We start from the raw sequence: 18,009 nt of genomic DNA, 5'->3' as shown, positions 1-18,009 counted from the left end.
AATGTCGCAATTCATTATTATCCTATTAGAGCATTAAACATTTAGAGCAACTAAAAATAATACTGAAATATTTTTTTAGTTAAATTAATACTTTTTATTGATTAAGTTTATTAAAGAAATCTATTATTCCATCGGTGCATTTATTTCTTGATATGTATTAAGAACTTTATATATATATATATATGCACTTAAACATAGTACATTAATATTAATTTATAATATACATACAATACATATGCATTGTTATAAATCAAAGATGTATTTTAGAAATATTTAATATTGTTATCTTATTTGTACAAATTATTTTTTAATTATAATTGTTATTTGTTGAGAATAGGTATTTAACTTTAAAAAAATTATACATATATATAAATATATATATTATATACCTACAATTATGTGAAGTATTTATTTTAAATTATATTATGATGCAAATATAAAAAACTATAAACATGCTAATCTGTATTTTTTAATTACTTTAGTCTTGTTTAAAATAATAAACTGTAGTCTATAATTTTTAAATTATCGTATCTGTTACATATAATAGCTACGTTTGACAAATTGTACATATGAGGTGTGTTCAAAAAAACACAGGAATAATTAAAATTCGTGGGTTTGGCGATTAATTATTAAAAAAAATTTTCATAATTTTAGTTCACATGTCCCTGAAGTATGATAGAATTTGTAATATGATTCATTTTTTACTTTGTCAGTGGCAGTCTATAATATTAGACGTGTTTTATGAACTCGGTGATTTTCTTTTGTTAAAAAAAATGGATCAAAAGATTTGTATCAAATTTTGCGTAAAAAATGAAATAAAGTGTAACAATGTGTATAAAATGTTATCAAAGCTCAATGGTGAGTCTGCCATGAGTTTATTGTCACAAGGATTTACAAGTGGTGAAAGCGTTTCCAAGATTGCTTTTAAGATAACGAACACCCTGAACGCCTCACCACATCAAAATCCGATGGAAACATGGAAATAGTGTAAGAAATGCTTATGAACAATCACTGAATCACAATCGGAAAAGTCGCTGATGATGTTGGATAATCGATTGGTCCATTTTATAAATTTTTTTTGTATGTTTTGGGTATAAAACGCGTAGCAGTAAAATTTGTTCCAAAATTGTTGAATTTTGAACAAAAACAGCGGCGATGGAAGTTGCTAAGGAGTCACTTACTGAAATCAACGACGTAGCAGAATTACTGAAACGTGTTATAACAGGTGACGAAACATAGATTTATGGATACAACGTCGAAACTAAGGTCCAATCATCTCAGTGGAGGCATTCTGGATCATCAAGACTGAAGAAGGTGCGATCGAACGTGAAAGTTATGTTAACTGTGTTCTTTTATTTTAATAGCTTAGTGCATCATGAATTATTGTCACGAGATTAATAAGGAGTACTAACTACAAGTTCAATGCTGTTTGCGTTAAGTACTCCGAAAAAAATTTGAATTTATGGCAAAACAAATCTTTTGCATTACAATTTTGCACCTGCTCACACTTCATTGCTAGTTCGTGAATTTTTGACCAAAAATAATACTGTAACGATGCCTCAGCCTCTATATTCGCCAGATATGGCTCCGTGTGACTTTTTTCTATTTCCAAAAATAAAGAGAACTTTAAAGGGTCGTCGTTTTACAAGCATAGATGACATTAATAGCACATCGCCGAATAAGCGGATGGCTATCCCAAAGATGGAGTTTAAGAAATGTTTCGAAGACTGGAAGAAACGTTAATAAAAGTACATAATATCTAATGTGGTCTTTTTTGAAAACGACATCATTAATGTAGACGAATAAATAAATAATTTTTTCAAAAAAAGAAAATTCCCGTTATTTTCTAAACACACCTCGTATTTTAATAAGGGTACCACAAAACAATTACGTATATAAAGAAAAAATTTGGGTTGGAACATACATTTAATAAACGAAAGCATTCACATTGGAAATTATTATTTTTTAATTATCCAATGTTCTTACTACCATAAAAGACTTTGAGCATATGTGCACAAGGAAATGGAAAAGTTTCGAAATCCTTTAAAGTTGATTTTTGAGAAACTTTATATAAAAAAAAAATGAATTTATTACCATAAGTTTTAGCTCAATTTACAAGTTTGAAATTGACATCATTAAATGGGAAATTTCATGAGAATTAAAAAAATTCTATCGTTAAGATTAATATGCAGCCAGGAAATTTTATAATTACTATTTATAGTAAATTTATCAGAAAATCTCAATATTTTTTTAAATTTTTATTGTAATAGATAACTTAAATATAAATAATAGCATTCATTTCCTAGTAACTTTTGGCGTTTAAAAAGATTCTACAATTGAAATATATAGAACTGAATTAATTTTAATGATTTACTTTAACTAAAAAACTAATCAAAAAAAATTTGTTAAAAAGATCTAAAAATCTATTGTTAATTCAGGAGAAACTAACAATCATATTTTTTTAGAAATGATTTATATAGCAACATGTTACCAAAAAATTTGGAATATTATTGTCTTGTAGTCGTACACATAAGAATTATTAAATTACAAAGTACAATGATATAATTTTGTAATTGAAACCTATCATATCTAACTTAATTCATCAAAAATACTTTGAAAACATTATAAATAAATGATTTTACTTGTCTGTATGGAGAACATGGGATAAGTAACTGTTTAATTGATAAATTAGAATTTTTTTCAATTTTTGAGGGTAATATCTTCAACTAGATACGAATTGAAATCATTTGACGTATCGTTGAAAAATGTAGTAGAGTAGAGAAAATAAATGATAGTCACAAAAAAATACCTTTTCAGCTTTGCAAAAAAGCTAAAACCTAAAAAAATATAGTAAAATAATTTTAATATGAATAAGAAATTTCTCCTGGTGAGGGGTGACTACAGTGATAGGATTCTTGATCTTTATTGAAGTTATTGAATCTAAATGAGATAAAAGTCAAACGAGTTGAAAATTTATTTATTTACTCAGTATAAAAAGAATTAAGAAAAAAATGCAAAAAATTTAAATAAAAAATAGCATATTTTTAAATACGGTAGTCATTTTCACTATGAAGACAAAACCAAAGGTCATATTTTTTTTTCAAATTAAAGTATATTACATAAGCTTTAATTTAAGATATATATAAAAGTTTCAGTATTTCCAGAACACTTTCAAAATTTAAATTGGAATATTCTAGTTTCATTACGTATGTGTAAAGTTTTGACCCCCCTTTTATAAAGGGGTATAATCCGATGTATAAAACAAAAGTGTCAGATGAAAAGAGTATATAAATATTATTTGTAATAAAATAATAATATTGATCCATAAATTTTTCAAAAAGTTATAACAATATAAATTTAAAAATATAAAAAGCCCAGAACAGGGTGGTTGCGGTATAATGGTGACGTGGCATAGCTGGGTCAAGTATAATATCTGACAGTGATTAAAATTACTATCATAAAAAACGATGCAAATCTTGAAATAGTGTTTAATATTAAAAATTAGTGGATTATTACAAAAACTAAATGATTATGCTATTTCCTTATTTATATCTTGATTAGAGATAAAGTATGTCGAATGAAAGATGTATAAAAATATTACTTTTCATGAAAAAATTGTATTGATCCATACAGTTTTCAAAATTTTATAGCATAATAAAGTTAAAAATGTAAAATATAAAATCGAGAATTTTTTCACAAAAATGGCATATTTTGGCATACAATAGTCATTTTTACCATATAGACAATGTCAGCTTCGATGCGAAACTGAAAAGGTATTGGTTTCACTATGCTTTTTTTTTTTGTGTGTCTGTTACCACTTTTTCTCAGCTCTCACCGAACTGATTTCTTTCAACGATACGTCAAAAGATCACAAATCGTATCTAGTCGAAGAAATTATCCTCAAAAATTGAAAAATTTTCCCTCGTTCCCCGTAAATGGGGTAAATTACTAAAAAAATTACAATAAAATAGCATTTGGTAGCCATTTTCACCGTGAAGACAAAATAAAGTCTGAAAGTTTTTTTCATTGATAAAGTATATTGCATTAGCTTTAATTTAAGATATATATAAAAATGTTAGACTTTCGGGAACACTTTCAAAAGTGAAATTAAAAAAGTTGTTATTCTAAATCCCCCCTGTGGGCAGGTAAAGTGTCAGATTTACAAAAAAAAATATACTAAATGAAAGGTAAAAACATCATACATCTATAAAAAAAAATATGGTTTATGTTTCAATTGACATAATAAAACCTTGTTTTTCAATAAATCCATCAATAGAAAAAGATAGCTGTCAACAACATCATTTAAATACAGTTAACAGTTCCAGCAATCCACAATCAACATCAAATGTAAAGGTAGAGAAAAAATCTATTCGTTTTGAACGACTTGTACGTTTTTCAAAAAAATTTCTACCGTGACTTTCTTACTAGGAAGGGAGTATTGTGGCGACTATTTAAAATTATTGTGTTTTTGCATGATTGTAAAATTGTACTTTTATCTGTTATCTGTGATTTTAGATGTTAAGTGTAATTTTTACCAGTTTTAGCGTTGTAACATAAAAGTAGCGTTTTTGTTTATAATGTAAAGGGATATTGTTTTTTTTATAATAAATATTAATTTTATGTAAAACAGACAATAGATAAATTATTATACATTGTCGTACAAAATGTAAACTACAGCTATCATTTATTTTCTCAGCTCTCGACTAATATTTTGAATGATACGTCAAATGATCACAAATAGTATTTAGTTCAAGATATTTTACCTGAAAAATTAAAAAAATTTTATAATACGTTCAATTGAGTAGATTCTTTTAACAACTTTTTGTTTTGCGTTTTTAGTAACTCATTAAAATTAATTCAGCTCTGTATATTTCATTTGTAAAATATTTTTAAAATCAAAAGTTACTTAGAAATTATTACTATGATTTCTATTTAAGTGATCTATTACGATAAAAATTGAAAAAAATATTGAGCTTTTCTGATAAATTTACTATAAATAGTAGTTATAAAATTTCCTGACTATATATTAATCTTAACAATAATATTTTTTTAATTCTCAGAAAATTTCCTATTTAATAATGTCAATTTCAACTTGAAGTTGAGCTATAAGTTATGGTAACAAATTCAAATTTTTATCATTATAAACTTTTAAAAAATCAACTTTAAAAGACCAAAAAATAGGTTACAAATGTCATTTTGCACTAATTATTTTTAACATATTAAAAATCAAAATTAGTAATAATTTGAAAAAAAAAAATGTTTTCTAATTATTATTCTATATGTAAATACTCATTTTTCACTAATTAGTAATAATATCAAACATTAGAATAACTTGAAAATGTCTAATTGCAGATTTAAAAACAGCGCGAAAAATTAATTTCGAAATGTATATTTTTGATTATGATGAAAGTTCCTTGTAATTCAGTGTATTTATTCATAAGCAACAAAAATTTTTTTTTTGAAAAGTATTGCATCAATCCTTTTAAATTTTTATACACGTTAAAAGTAAAGAAATATACAACTACTTTATTATTTCTATAATTTCTCTGTATGAATTACAATATTAAATTAAATATCAATTTCATTCTAAATTTAATCACTATAGGTAGTATTTATTCAAATATTATACTTTTAAATCAAATAAGCACTAATCAGGATATAATTAAGAAAATAAGAGTTGATGTTGCTTTTGTAATTATCCAATTTCTTAGAATTAAACACTATCTACAGATTTGCATTGAAGCGTTTCTTATGTTAGTGATTTTAATCACTGTTACTGTCAAATATCGGCTAAACTTGTCCCAACTATACCACGTCTATACTGTGCCGCAAACCCACTGTGCTACCGTTTTTTTATTGGTTTCTTTTTTAAATTTTTGAGAACCGTGAATTTTATAAATCTTGTCAGGTATATCGTCATTTAATTATGTTTTATTATTGTGTCGTACTCTTTATCTTAAAATAATTATAATTATGTGCGTCTTATATAGATAAGAAAAAATAGTACCTTTAAATTACAGAGAATATGTAAAAATTAAGTTTTGATAAGATTGTTGGTTACTCTATTTTATCAATGTTCAGCTGTATTGTGTGAAAAGTAATTTACTTTTGGATATTTAAAAATAAAACAAAGTTTTGATTTTAAAAATTTATAAAATGTTCTATAAGTCCCCTTAAAGGACTAACATGGTATCTACGAGCAGAAAGAAAAAATAAAAACAAATTTTGTTCCAGAGCAATTTCTCTATTTAAAAATAATTCTTAAATTTATGCCTACTTTAAAATATAGCACGCACATAAGTAACATAATACCGCCATAACATAAAAGTGTAGTGTGGTTTGTGATTTAACTATAATATCATTTACAATTTGATTTCATTATTTTAATTATTAATTTTATAAATTTGATAACATCATTATTTTCCTTTTCTATAATTAAGTAGTCAAACGACTTAGTAATGAAGGATGTCTACGTCAGTATTACATGGTCGACTAAAAGCTAGTATCAAGAACTGTCTTATCTCCCAAGGCTCAATCAGTGCTGGTAAATGTTGTTATCATTATGATTATCAAATAACATTACTAGAAGATAAAAATATAAATTCAAGAAAATAAACGATGGTGTTAAAAATTTCACTGTTATTACCTAATTATCCAATTACTTTTTTGCAAAGTTAAGCACTCATAAATTATCCTCATAAAATGTTAATTATTTTCATCTGTAATATAGATTAAGTGATTGATTAAAAAAAAATACTTTCGAATTTCGTATGAAAATTAAATACAACTATATAACTGCTAGTTACCTAGGTATTGTCTTTACCAAAATTAAATTATTCATTAATTATGTCCTTGAACACAATTAATCAATGATATATACCCTGCTCAATGTTATGAATATTTATTCAGTAGGTATTATTAATTAATATTCAATAGTTTGATTTTATAAAATAATTATTATTATAAAGTTTTATAGGGAACATTTGAGCAGTTGCTATTTCTGCTTTTTAATTTATCTTTATTGTCTAAATATTTATATATTATTAACACATTTTATTAGATCGTGTTAACCAGACTATCTAATTGAATATTATCTAAGAAAAAAAGTCTACTTTACATTAAAGTTGAATTGTCAACATGTCTATTGAAGAAAGATTTACAGCAGCTGTCAATGTCATCAGAAATCTCCCTAAAAATGGTAAGATTTCTTTAATAACAAAGTGATCTTAAAAATATTTGGTAATTTCTAATATTTGAGAATCAATAACCAATTTTAAGTGTTATTATAAAAAGTTTAAAAAAAAAACAGTAGCACAGTGTGGATGTGAAATAGTTGAGACAAGTATAAATGATATCTGGCAGTAATTAAAATCACTATCATAAGAAACACTTTGATGCAAATCTGTAGAGAGTAATTAATTTAAAGAAATTAGTGAGTTATTCCAAAATAAAAATTAACTCCTATTTCCTTCATTATTCTTAATTAGTAGTTCTATGATTTATAAATATAATATATGAATAAATATATATTATAGAAATTCAACATAATATAAAATTGATGTATAATAATTAGGTATTGTAATTTTTACTGAAAAATTATAAAAAATTATAAAGCAGTTGTTACTTTTATGAGTAAATACAAAATATACAATGTATATACAAAATGTATTAGAAGATAATTTGTTGTTAATTATGAATAAATGGTCTATAAGGAATGGTTTATAAATGTCAAAAAATATACTTTTCTAAACCTATTTTTTGTGTTAGTTTCCAATCTGTAACTATATTTTTTCCATTACCACTAATTTTGAATATTATTAAAAATTAGTTAAATATGAGTATTAATATATAAAAAAATATAGGTTAATAATCAACAACACACAAGTGGACGAAATCATATTTGAAACTAGGAATGGTGTATTTTTGAATATCAGTACATTATAGAATATTATAGGATATAACTATACGAAATATAGTTCTAAATATTTCTAATGTAGCATCTTTTTAAACACCAAAAGTTACATAGAAATGATTACTATCACTTCTATTTAAATGATTTATTACAATAGAAATACAAAAAAAATGTGACTTTATTGAAGTTTAGAGTTTTCCATATAATTTTACTGTTGATAGTAATTATATAAGTTCCTGATCGCATATCAATCTAAAAAATAACATTTTTTACTTCTCATAAAATTTTCTATTTGAGAATATAAATTCTAAACTTGCAAGCTGAGCTAAAATAGTATTTATAGGTTCAAAATTTTAGAATTATAAACTCATAATAAATCAACATTAAAGGATAATAAGTTAAAAATGACATTTTAAATTAAAATTTTGCACGGATTATTTTTAACATTAAAAATTAAAAATTTATTCAATATTATGTTATAATAACAAGTATATTTTAATAATGAATTATGTTTAAAAGTTATAAACTAATGTTAATATTTTGTCACAATTTTTTTTGTAATGTGAACAAAAAACTAATTGATATTTTTGAAACATGTATTTTTATTTGCATGAATTAATTCAAGATTGATTTTAACATCATTTTATAATTATCTAATTTATTAAGTTAGTGTATAAAGATTTACTCATTATTTTCTCATTTAATTTAAGTTATATATAATTTTTTTTATAAATTGATGAATGTATGGAGAATGGATAGATCATAATTTTTTTATTCTTTTGTATCTTGGCAAGTTTTTTTTTTTGAGCGGACTTATTTTTAAGATTAAGTGCTAATTAGTAAATTTTAAATTCACTTGAAAAATATTTAAAATATTTATACCCCTTTCTCATCAGTAATTTTCAATAGAATTTTTTTTTGTAAATTTAGTATTTATTAAGTTTATTTTTTTACTTGTATCAATTTTTTAATTTTTTTTATAGGTAATTTTATGATAGATTAAGTAAAATTTCACTCATTATGTATGTTATTAGAATATAATTTTAATGGTTTCTTTTTATTTTAAGTGATTTCTTAGTGTTTGTGGGAGACAGAATAATAAAACTAATAGGAACGCCAAAACTTTTCATTTAAATGTATATTTTATAATAATCTCAAAGTATATTTAGTGTTTTCTTATCTTAATAAAACTATTTACCTGGCTTCTATATTTTGTAGTCCTTCTTTAAATAATATTTTTAGTTTAACAATTAAAATATGCAGGAAATAATGAAGTGTGATTTGTTTTACATTTATGTGTAATTCTGCTTAATCAGCAATTAAAAATTTACTACATAAAACCCATTCAGCCCCACACAATAATAGAGAAACATATAAAATATGTTGTTCTTGCAATAAAAATGTTTTTTTTATATGGAAGGGGATATACTATATAAAAAAGTGATAATAAAAAGAAAAAGTGATACAAATGTTTTAACTATGTTTAAGTTTACAATTATTGTTAATTATTTTGACAATATATCAATATTACTAAAGCTATTCAAAAAAATTAATCATATATAAATTTTACTTTATTTTCAGGTCCATATCAGCCATCAAATGAATTAATGCTTAGATTTTATGCATATTTCAAACAAGCAACTTTAGGTCGTAATACTCAGTCTAAACCACATTTTTGGGATGTAGTTAATCGAGCAAAATGGCAAGCTTGGTGCAATTTAAAAGATATGTCAAAAGAGAAAGCTATGGAACTTTATGTAGATGAATTAAAAAAGGTAAAAAATGTTGGCAGCTATATACCAGTGAAATTTTTTTTAATATAAATATTATATTTTTAAATGATAAATTTTCAATAATGAATTATACAATTTTAAATGTAAATGTCATTTATTTCATTGGAATGTTATTTATTTATATTTTATTTTGTTATGTTAATGCAACAAATAAGTAATATAATTCTGATATTAAGGTTGAATTTGAGTGCTAGAAATAATTATTAGATATAATATATCCAATTCTCATATCATGAGAACTTCAACAAAATATGTTAAGGTCAAAATAAATATAAAAATGTAATTAGTATAGTAAAAAAAAGAGTACATATTATTAATTTGTTTTATTTATCTTAGATTGTAGAAACTATGGCTTATACCGATTCTGTTGCTGATTTTATATCCAGTCTCGATCCATCATCTGATTTTTGTTCAATTGATGACTTAAAATTAGTTGTTGGAGTAACAAATGATAAAAATATTATTAGTGGTATAATTAATGCTAATATTTTTATAGTTATCACACAAACAAGAATCTAGGCAAAATTTATACATTTTGGAACAATATTATTTTTTATTCAGAAATGCACAATGTTGGCTCATCAAATTAATAAAATATAATTTTATTATAGTAAAAGAAAAATATTTTAAATAAAAAATATCCCTCATATTTATTTAGTTACACAGCTAAGTAGCATAATAATACATAATAAAAAAAAAAAAAGTTGTCAGTTGCATAGGTGAGACGGGTCTTTTTTAAGTATTCTGATGTCATTGAATGCAATTCTGTGAACAAATATCAATATTTCCATTTTTTCATGTATTGGTATTTTTGCTTTAATTAATCTAATTTTCAATCATTCTGTATCAAATTTTTATAGAAGTAAACTAACACTAAAAATAGTTAATGTTAACAGTTAAATAATTAATAAACAGTTTTATATATTTTTTGTAAATTTTTAATTAAACTATTAACTTTTAAAAATGAAAAATAAACGTTATCATAAAAATAAGATCTAGGACAATTCATTTTTAGAATCAGTGACACAGGAATACTTAGAACAGGCCACATACAATCTTGCAACTTACAACTTTTTTTTGGTCAGAGTATTTCTTTCCTAATTAAGCAACATTCTTTTAAAATATATTCACAAATTGAATTATACTATTTGAAAGGGTTAAGAGTAGTCAGGTGAAAAAATTAGTTTTTTTTTTTTTACAGTTATTAATTTACTTTATTTAAAAAAATAAATAAATTATTGGAGACCAAGTTATAAATATAATTGTTAAACTCCTTTAACAAACCATGCTTTACATTGACTATCATAAAATTTTACTGGTTCATATGAAATTATTTAAACAAAATTATTTTATGCTTTTAATATGCAGTATAAATCCATCTAGTGATTTCTGAATTATAGTGGTTACTAAGAGCCAAAAATATAGCCATAATATGTTTTACATTTATTTTTACTTATGTCAAATAATTTTAGTATATAATTTTATAAAATTGTATTACTTGTATAAAATAAATTAGACTTGTCAAAACAATATGTACAGAGTGATTCTGTATTTCCCGCTCAAATTATCAAAAAATGAAGTATTAATTTTTTATTAGTTTCATTTAATTCAACGTTTCTTTCAATTTTTCTATAATAAAATTTTTTATATTCATCCCTTATACCTTATAAGGGTGTCAAGTTAAATTTTTTAAATGGCAACACTTCTAATTAACTAGCTTATTTAATACATTATGATTTAATTAAATAAATGGCTGTTCAATAACAATTTTTGGACCAGTATTTTGGAAGTTATTAACAGCTTAAAGTAATAACTGGAGGTGAAGAGTAGGTGTTGCTATTTGTATAACTGAACACTTTCAGGCCATACTCTTCCTCTCACCTAGATATAAATATGTCGATAACTCTGGTACTTCCTCTTAGTGCACACTGTAATTGAAAAACTGCTAATCAGATTTAAATGAAATTTATACTGTAAATTAATAGCATAAAACAATTTTGTTTGAATAATTTCATATCAATAAATACAATTTTATGATTGTCAACGTAATGCATGGCTTGTTCAACAATTATATATATAACTTGGTTTCCAATAATTTATTTATTTTTTCAAATAAAGTTAAAACATAATAAAATAACTTTGTATAATTTTTTTTATAAAATAAATAAATTACTGTAAAAAAAATAAAAACAATTTTTTCACCTGTCTACTCCTAACCCTTTCAAATAATATAATTTAACTTGTGAATATATTTTAATATTCTTTATAAGGTATAAAGGATAAACATATGAAAATTTTTATGGTTGTAAAATTGAGAGAAACATTGAACTAAAAAAAACAAATAAAAAAATAATTTATTTTATTTTTATTTTTTCGATTAATTAAACAGTTCTTGATAAGTGAATCTGTATATATATATATATAACACTCATTTATTCATCATTCTAAATACCCTTAACCTCTTCATTATCATTACGTTTCAGACAAAAATATCTTATCCCTTTCAAAAACATCACTACATGACACAGATACAGATATTGATGATGAATATTTTCATGATGTTATGGAAGTTAGTTATTATAAACTATTTTCAATCATAATAAATATACTACTGTGTCCATTTGTATATTTTAGTCAAATGAAAATCATGAAATTGAAGATCAAGGAAAAAAATATGATAGCAGTTTGAAACAAATAGAGAATATCTCAAATTTTAATCAAAATTCTACTTCTTTATGTCAATCGAATGGTATTACTCGGACTGCTCAGAAGTTTGAACTAATAGAAAGTAAAGATAAATACTTAATAGTATATGTTATTATTTACTATTAACTTATTTAACAAATTTATAAGGTGATTTTCAAGTACAAATTAGGTCAACAGTTGCAAATATAAACAATGATTTACGTGATATAGCCTTGAAAGTATCTCAACTAGAATCAAAATTAAAAACCCAAGTAATTATTTCTTGTTTACAATCTCTATAATTTACTGAAATAAAGTATATACTTTTTGATCATAGAATAATATTATGACAAGAACAGTTAATCTATTTAACAATCAAATATTATGGCAGTTAATTCTTATATTAGGATGGCCGATTGTAGTTCAATTATTATTTATTTTTCTTCAAAAGAAAAATAAACATAAATAAAAAGGTAAACTGTTAACATACATTTTATAATATATAGCTTTAACAAAAAAATGAATGACAATTTTTGCATCAAACATTTTTTATTAAAAATTTGTTTGACATAGATGTTTACAATTTTTATATTTTTTTTCTTCTTTTTTCTTCGCCTTAATTCTAATTACTTGGGGTTAACTACCCTTATCCTAAACTTCCACTTAACACAATCTCCCATTACGTCTACACTCACATCAGGCATCCTCATAACGCATTCAATAGCATTCCTCTATCTTATTTTTGGTCTTCCTCTACCTCTTCTTCCTTCAAAATTCATTTCTATAACTGTTCTTACAGCTTCCAATTTCTCTCTCTTCATAACATGATCAAACCATCTAAGTCTATTTTCTCTCATCTTATCGACGATTGACGCTACATCTATACTCCCTCTTATATGCTCGTTCCTTATCCTATCTTTTCTAGTCACTCCAGTCATCCATCTAAGCATTTTCATCTCTGCTACACTCATTCTTATCTCTAATCCTTGTCAACCTCCCAATACTCTAAATCATATATCATAGCTCGTCTCAATACAACCTTATAGAACTTACCTTTCAGCTTCATTGAAATTAAATTTATATTATAAAATATTAAGGTAAATTTACCTTAAAAAGGTAAATTAACCTTCACAGGAAAGGTAAATAAGATTAACTCTTTTATACTAATTAATAATAAATCAAATTTTTCAAGACTAGTGAAATTAGTAAGCTGAAACAATAAAAATCCCCTGATATTAAAGTAATACTTGATTATTTAATTTTTTTTATGTACCAATAATTGCCCATGGACATTCTTTACAATATGTGATATTTGTAATAATTATTATATTACACATACAGAATGATTCCTTAACTATACCTGACAAAATATTTTTGAAAAAGTAAAAGCTACTTCCTTTTTTTATGTAACAATAATGATTACTTAAGCTACTTTATGAGAAAAATTAAATTCCTACTGCCATTTCATTTGCCTTAAACTATCATCCAACTTTAGTTTTCAGTGACACAAAATTTTAACTTGAAGTTTACCCTGAATCAATGCTAAAATTAAAATATCTTTGAGAGGACTTCTTCACATTTTACCAGACTGCATAAAATTTGTTAATTTGTATTAAAGTTAATTTGTGATGGTTTTTTTATATTATATTGATGTTATGTTGAATATTTAAATAATTTTCTGTAAAAAAAAATTGTTAATTTTTTAATTTGTTAATTATTATTTAAATTTTATACTCTCTCTTATTTGTAGTACATATTACAAGTAATATGAATAATTTATACACATGTAGTGACACGCTACATATTTTTTTACTGTTTTAGAATTTTGTTTTAGATTATTTTTTAAATTTTACTTTTCTATTTTATTACTAATGAGAAACAAGCTGTCCATATTACGTATATTTATGATTTTTTGATACATCACACAATGAATTTTTCTTTTTTAAAATTTACAGTTAAACTATTTATATTTTTACAATAGTTTTATTGAATATGATATAAATTTTTTATACATGTTATCATAAATATAATGTTTATCATTTTTTAATATTTTTGTGTAATAGAAGCCAATCCCCACCATATTGAATATAATTTCATTTTAAAGAGACTTGATTTTGCTCAATAATATGTTAAAATATTACAAAACGTATTTAGATAAAGTTATCAGTTAAATAATTTAATAAAAATTCAAGGTAATAATGAGAAATGTCTCAAAAAAATATATTTGTCATAATCGATTTTGATATTTTTATTGTTTTACTTTATTTATCTATGTCTAAATATATGTTACGATATAATTGTGATAATAAGAGGTTATGGGATTTAAATAAAAAATATTTATAAATTAAATTTAGTTTTTTTAAAAATCAATTTTAATACGCTTGTCCGTTTAAATAATTTGTCTCTTGTCTAAAGTAGGTACCTTTAAAATACTTTTGTTTTTTTTTAAGTAGTAAATATGTAAAATATTGTACTAATATTGATAGATTTTAGCGACTATTTTCATCATTTAAAATCATCGATGAATTCATTTTTAATTATGATTATGGTTATATTCAGATATTTTACACTCAATTCTCGCATGTATTGGTTAAAATAATTTCTTAGTATTTATAAAACTTGACGTTTTAAAATAAGTACCGAGGTCTGTGGGGCTGTCACGTACTTTTCTCGTCATATGACGAACCCGGTTACAAAAATCAGAGGCGATTAGAGAGAGAGGTCTATTTCTACGATAGACGACTTGGTTTGTGTTTCTACTGATGATTCTGAAATTTCCTAGTTATCAAACTTCAGAAATTTAAAAGAAATGTTTGTATATGAAAGGTAAAATATATATTAAGCTTGAGGTTGTTGCTGATTGTGCTAAAAACGGGTGGAAACCTGCAACTTAATTCTGTAAAAGAAATTCCATAAAAACAGCCCTGAATGACGAAATGTCATAAAAACCTTTGAAAACGTTTTGTTATGACATGATAATACAAAATTTGTTCTTGTACATCTTCCTCAATAATAATTGAGGAACTAGAACACGTAAATTGTCTGATAAGTGACATCACAAGTAAACGCCAATCTATTCTGTGACTATTAACCTTATAATTCTTTCACTTGTTATCTGGTAATTCAGATAAAAGTGCATATCTTGGTAAATTGCTGATCCTGTAATGATAGGTAATCAATTTACTAAAAATTCGTGCAATAACGGTCATGAGCTTTCAAGCGATGTGATAAACCAATTGCAATCTCGTACGTGTAGTCCCAAAACCCTACGACCTCGGTCGAAATTTTTTCTTTTTAATTTCAATACTTTTTTTGAAACATACATCATTAATATTTTTTAATTAGAAGCACATAAATTATTAAGTATGATAAGATCATTGTTTTTGATATTTTTTAGTTTCATATATTTATGAATTATTAATTAGTTTTTTAATTCATTCTTTCTAAGGGCGTCAACGTTATATTTTTAAATGGCAACATACATATTTTACTAGCAAATAAAATCAAAGGTAAATTAGATGATTTAATATATAAATAAAGAAAATGGCTGGCCGATAACAAATTTTCAGTCTTTGGAAATTTATTAAAACTTTTATATCTAGGTGGGAAAAAAAGTGCGCCCGAGAAATAAGTATTGTCACATCAGCGCTTTACCTCTTGTGTATATTTTATAATAATAATTTCTTCGGAACCAGTAACATGAAAAACTTCTCTAGTGAACTTAAAATTAGTCAGACAGTAAAAGAAAAATTCTAGTAAAACTCGCTAAATTTTGTTATTACGAGCACGTTCTAAATTATAGGTACACAATTATGTCGCATATTTTGCGTGCAACTTTACACATGATCTGCATTACAATAATACTTTCACCGCGTATTTTAATTTTTCTCTATCTTGCCATTAATTTTTAATTTCACAAGTTTTGTCTTAAGTCTGTTGCAGTCGCAGCTGATTATAAATAATAAAATTATATTTGCTTCCATAAACTAATAAAATTGTCATTTGTTATTCCATTAAATTTCAAATTATTACCATGCAAGTTTGAAAAAACATAAATTAAAAAAATTAAGTTTTATAAAAAATTATAATACAGTTATAATTGTATTGCTGTAAATTAGACTTCAATAAGAAGTCTATTTTTTTTTGTGTAGACAACTGAGGACAGAAATGTAAACCTCTGCCCTTGAATTATATTTGCTATATATTTGAATGTTGATATTAATCCAAATATCAAACGATTGTGTTATCATTTTCGCCTACTAGCATATTCGATTTAACAAATTAAAATAATGTTATTATGATATTGTTAAACAATCCGAGTACCTTGGCGATGTACTATGGCCAGGTTTAACCCAGATGTGATAGCTGACATTGTATAGGCGTTAGTGTTGTCTTTTATTTTCTTGGAACAATTTTTTCACGTGGGAAATCCTAAACTAGCAGTGTTAGCTCAAAGCAAAATTGAAGTTCAGTGAATGTTGTTATTCTTAATGCATCAATTGGATCAGTGGGAGTTTAACAGAGTACCTTATTACTATGGTGTAACCATAAGAGTAAAAGTATACTAAACGCATATTTTTTCAATTTTGCAAATTCTTCACATTGTTTGCTACTATACAAAAAATATATCGCTAATATAAATAATGATGACTACTTTTGGAGTTATCCAGGTAGGCATTATACGTGTACATATTGCGCAAAAACGAATTCACAGATATCTTCGCATTTTATGTTTTTGTTTACAATATTCTGTGAATTGTGTTGCATAATACCACAAAATATTCACGTTTAATCCAAATAAATATTTATCGGACTATAAAAGTTTAAATGTTATTCTATGTAGTAATTAAGAAAATATAAGTACAATAATAAAATTGCACAACTGTACCACTGTTAATATTTTTTTTTATATGAATTATATATGTATCTTTTCAATTTATCCTATTATTCTAATGGACTTAGCAGATAACGAATATTTTCAGCAATTGACTTTAAATTAAATATTTATTCTGTTAACAATGTCAATTCTTACTATTTGTCTTCGTATTTTTTCTTATAGTATACAAGGTTGAATTTAAATTATACGTGTTAAAGCAGTACAAATATATGTCTGAATCACCGGGCAAAGCCCAATCGTTAAAGTTTCAAGAAAATGTTCAAGTTCCTTAGGTCGTTTATGATCACCATTAATTATGTATTAAAATATTATAATGTAATACTTAGAAAATACTGTGATATAATTAAAAGTACAGCTGCACATAAGTTGAAATACATCAGTTTAAACCACTAATTTTTAACAAATAAAAAGTTGTATAGTTGTTGTAACATGTGACTAGCTTTATTTGTTATCCCGTAGCAATACATTTAACAATGCTTCGCATTCGTCAGTTGTCATTAGTTGAATGAAAAATTTAATTACTGTCATTATACAAGTTTGTTTACATGGTAGAGATTGGCATGAATCATGTAGTTTCTATTAAAGTATTAGTCATTCATAAAAACATAAAAAAAGTATAGTTTTACTAAGTTTGGCATTTAAAACTTTGTTTTAAATTTGAGGTTTTTACTAATATTCAAGTTAAGTTTGAAGTAGGTTAGGAGAGTTATATCAGTTAAAAT

At 24.3% G+C, this 18,009-nt stretch overlaps 1 protein-coding gene across 5 annotated transcripts; it reads left to right on the top strand.

The window, feature by feature from the left end:
- The first annotated feature begins 6,626 nt into the window (after positions 1-6,626).
- LOC126897397 (acyl-CoA-binding domain-containing protein 5) lies at positions 6,627-15,348 on the top strand. 5 transcript variants are annotated; one of them, XR_007702092.1, is made up of 9 exons: positions 6,627-6,908; positions 7,061-7,198; positions 9,494-9,687; positions 10,042-10,174; positions 12,189-12,274; positions 12,340-12,493; positions 12,559-12,662; positions 12,708-12,863; positions 13,886-15,348. XR_007702092.1 is itself a non-coding variant. In XM_050670955.1 (9 exons), the coding sequence occupies exons 2-8, from the start codon at positions 7,138-7,140 to the stop codon at positions 12,857-12,859; spliced, it is 864 nt and encodes a 287-aa protein (XP_050526912.1). In that variant the 5' UTR covers positions 6,629-6,908; positions 7,061-7,137; the 3' UTR covers positions 12,860-12,863; positions 13,819-15,348. The 5 variants fall into 5 exon arrangements, 4 of the variants coding, with proteins under 4 accessions (XP_050526912.1, XP_050526913.1, XP_050526909.1 ...); XM_050670955.1 differs by having other exon boundaries at positions 6,629-6,908; positions 12,728-12,863; positions 13,819-15,348; XM_050670956.1 differs by having other exon boundaries at positions 6,630-6,810; positions 12,728-12,863.
- Positions 15,349-18,009: the final 2,661 nt, after the last annotated feature.

This window comes from Daktulosphaira vitifoliae, unplaced genomic scaffold (genome assembly GCF_025091365.1).
Source record: "Daktulosphaira vitifoliae isolate Bord-2020 unplaced genomic scaffold, ASM2509136v1 Scaffold_2, whole genome shotgun sequence".
NCBI lineage: Eukaryota > Metazoa > Arthropoda > Insecta > Hemiptera > Phylloxeridae > Daktulosphaira > Daktulosphaira vitifoliae.
Note: the sequence above shows the minus strand (reverse complement) of the source record. Positions and strands in the feature narration are given on the sequence as shown.

Bases quoted from the DNA above. Each gene is read 5' to 3' on its own strand.
- LOC126897397 (XM_050670955.1), top strand. From the start codon at position 7,138: ATGTCTATTGAAGAAAGATTTACAGCAGCTGTCAATGTCATCAGAAAT. The intron at 7,199-9,493 runs GTAAGATTTCTT...CTTTATTTTCAG, and splicing joins CAGAAATCTCCCTAAAAATG to GTCCATATCAGCCATCAAAT. The intron at 9,688-10,041 runs GTAAAAAATGTT...TATTTATCTTAG, and splicing joins ATGTAGATGAATTAAAAAAG to ATTGTAGAAACTATGGCTTA.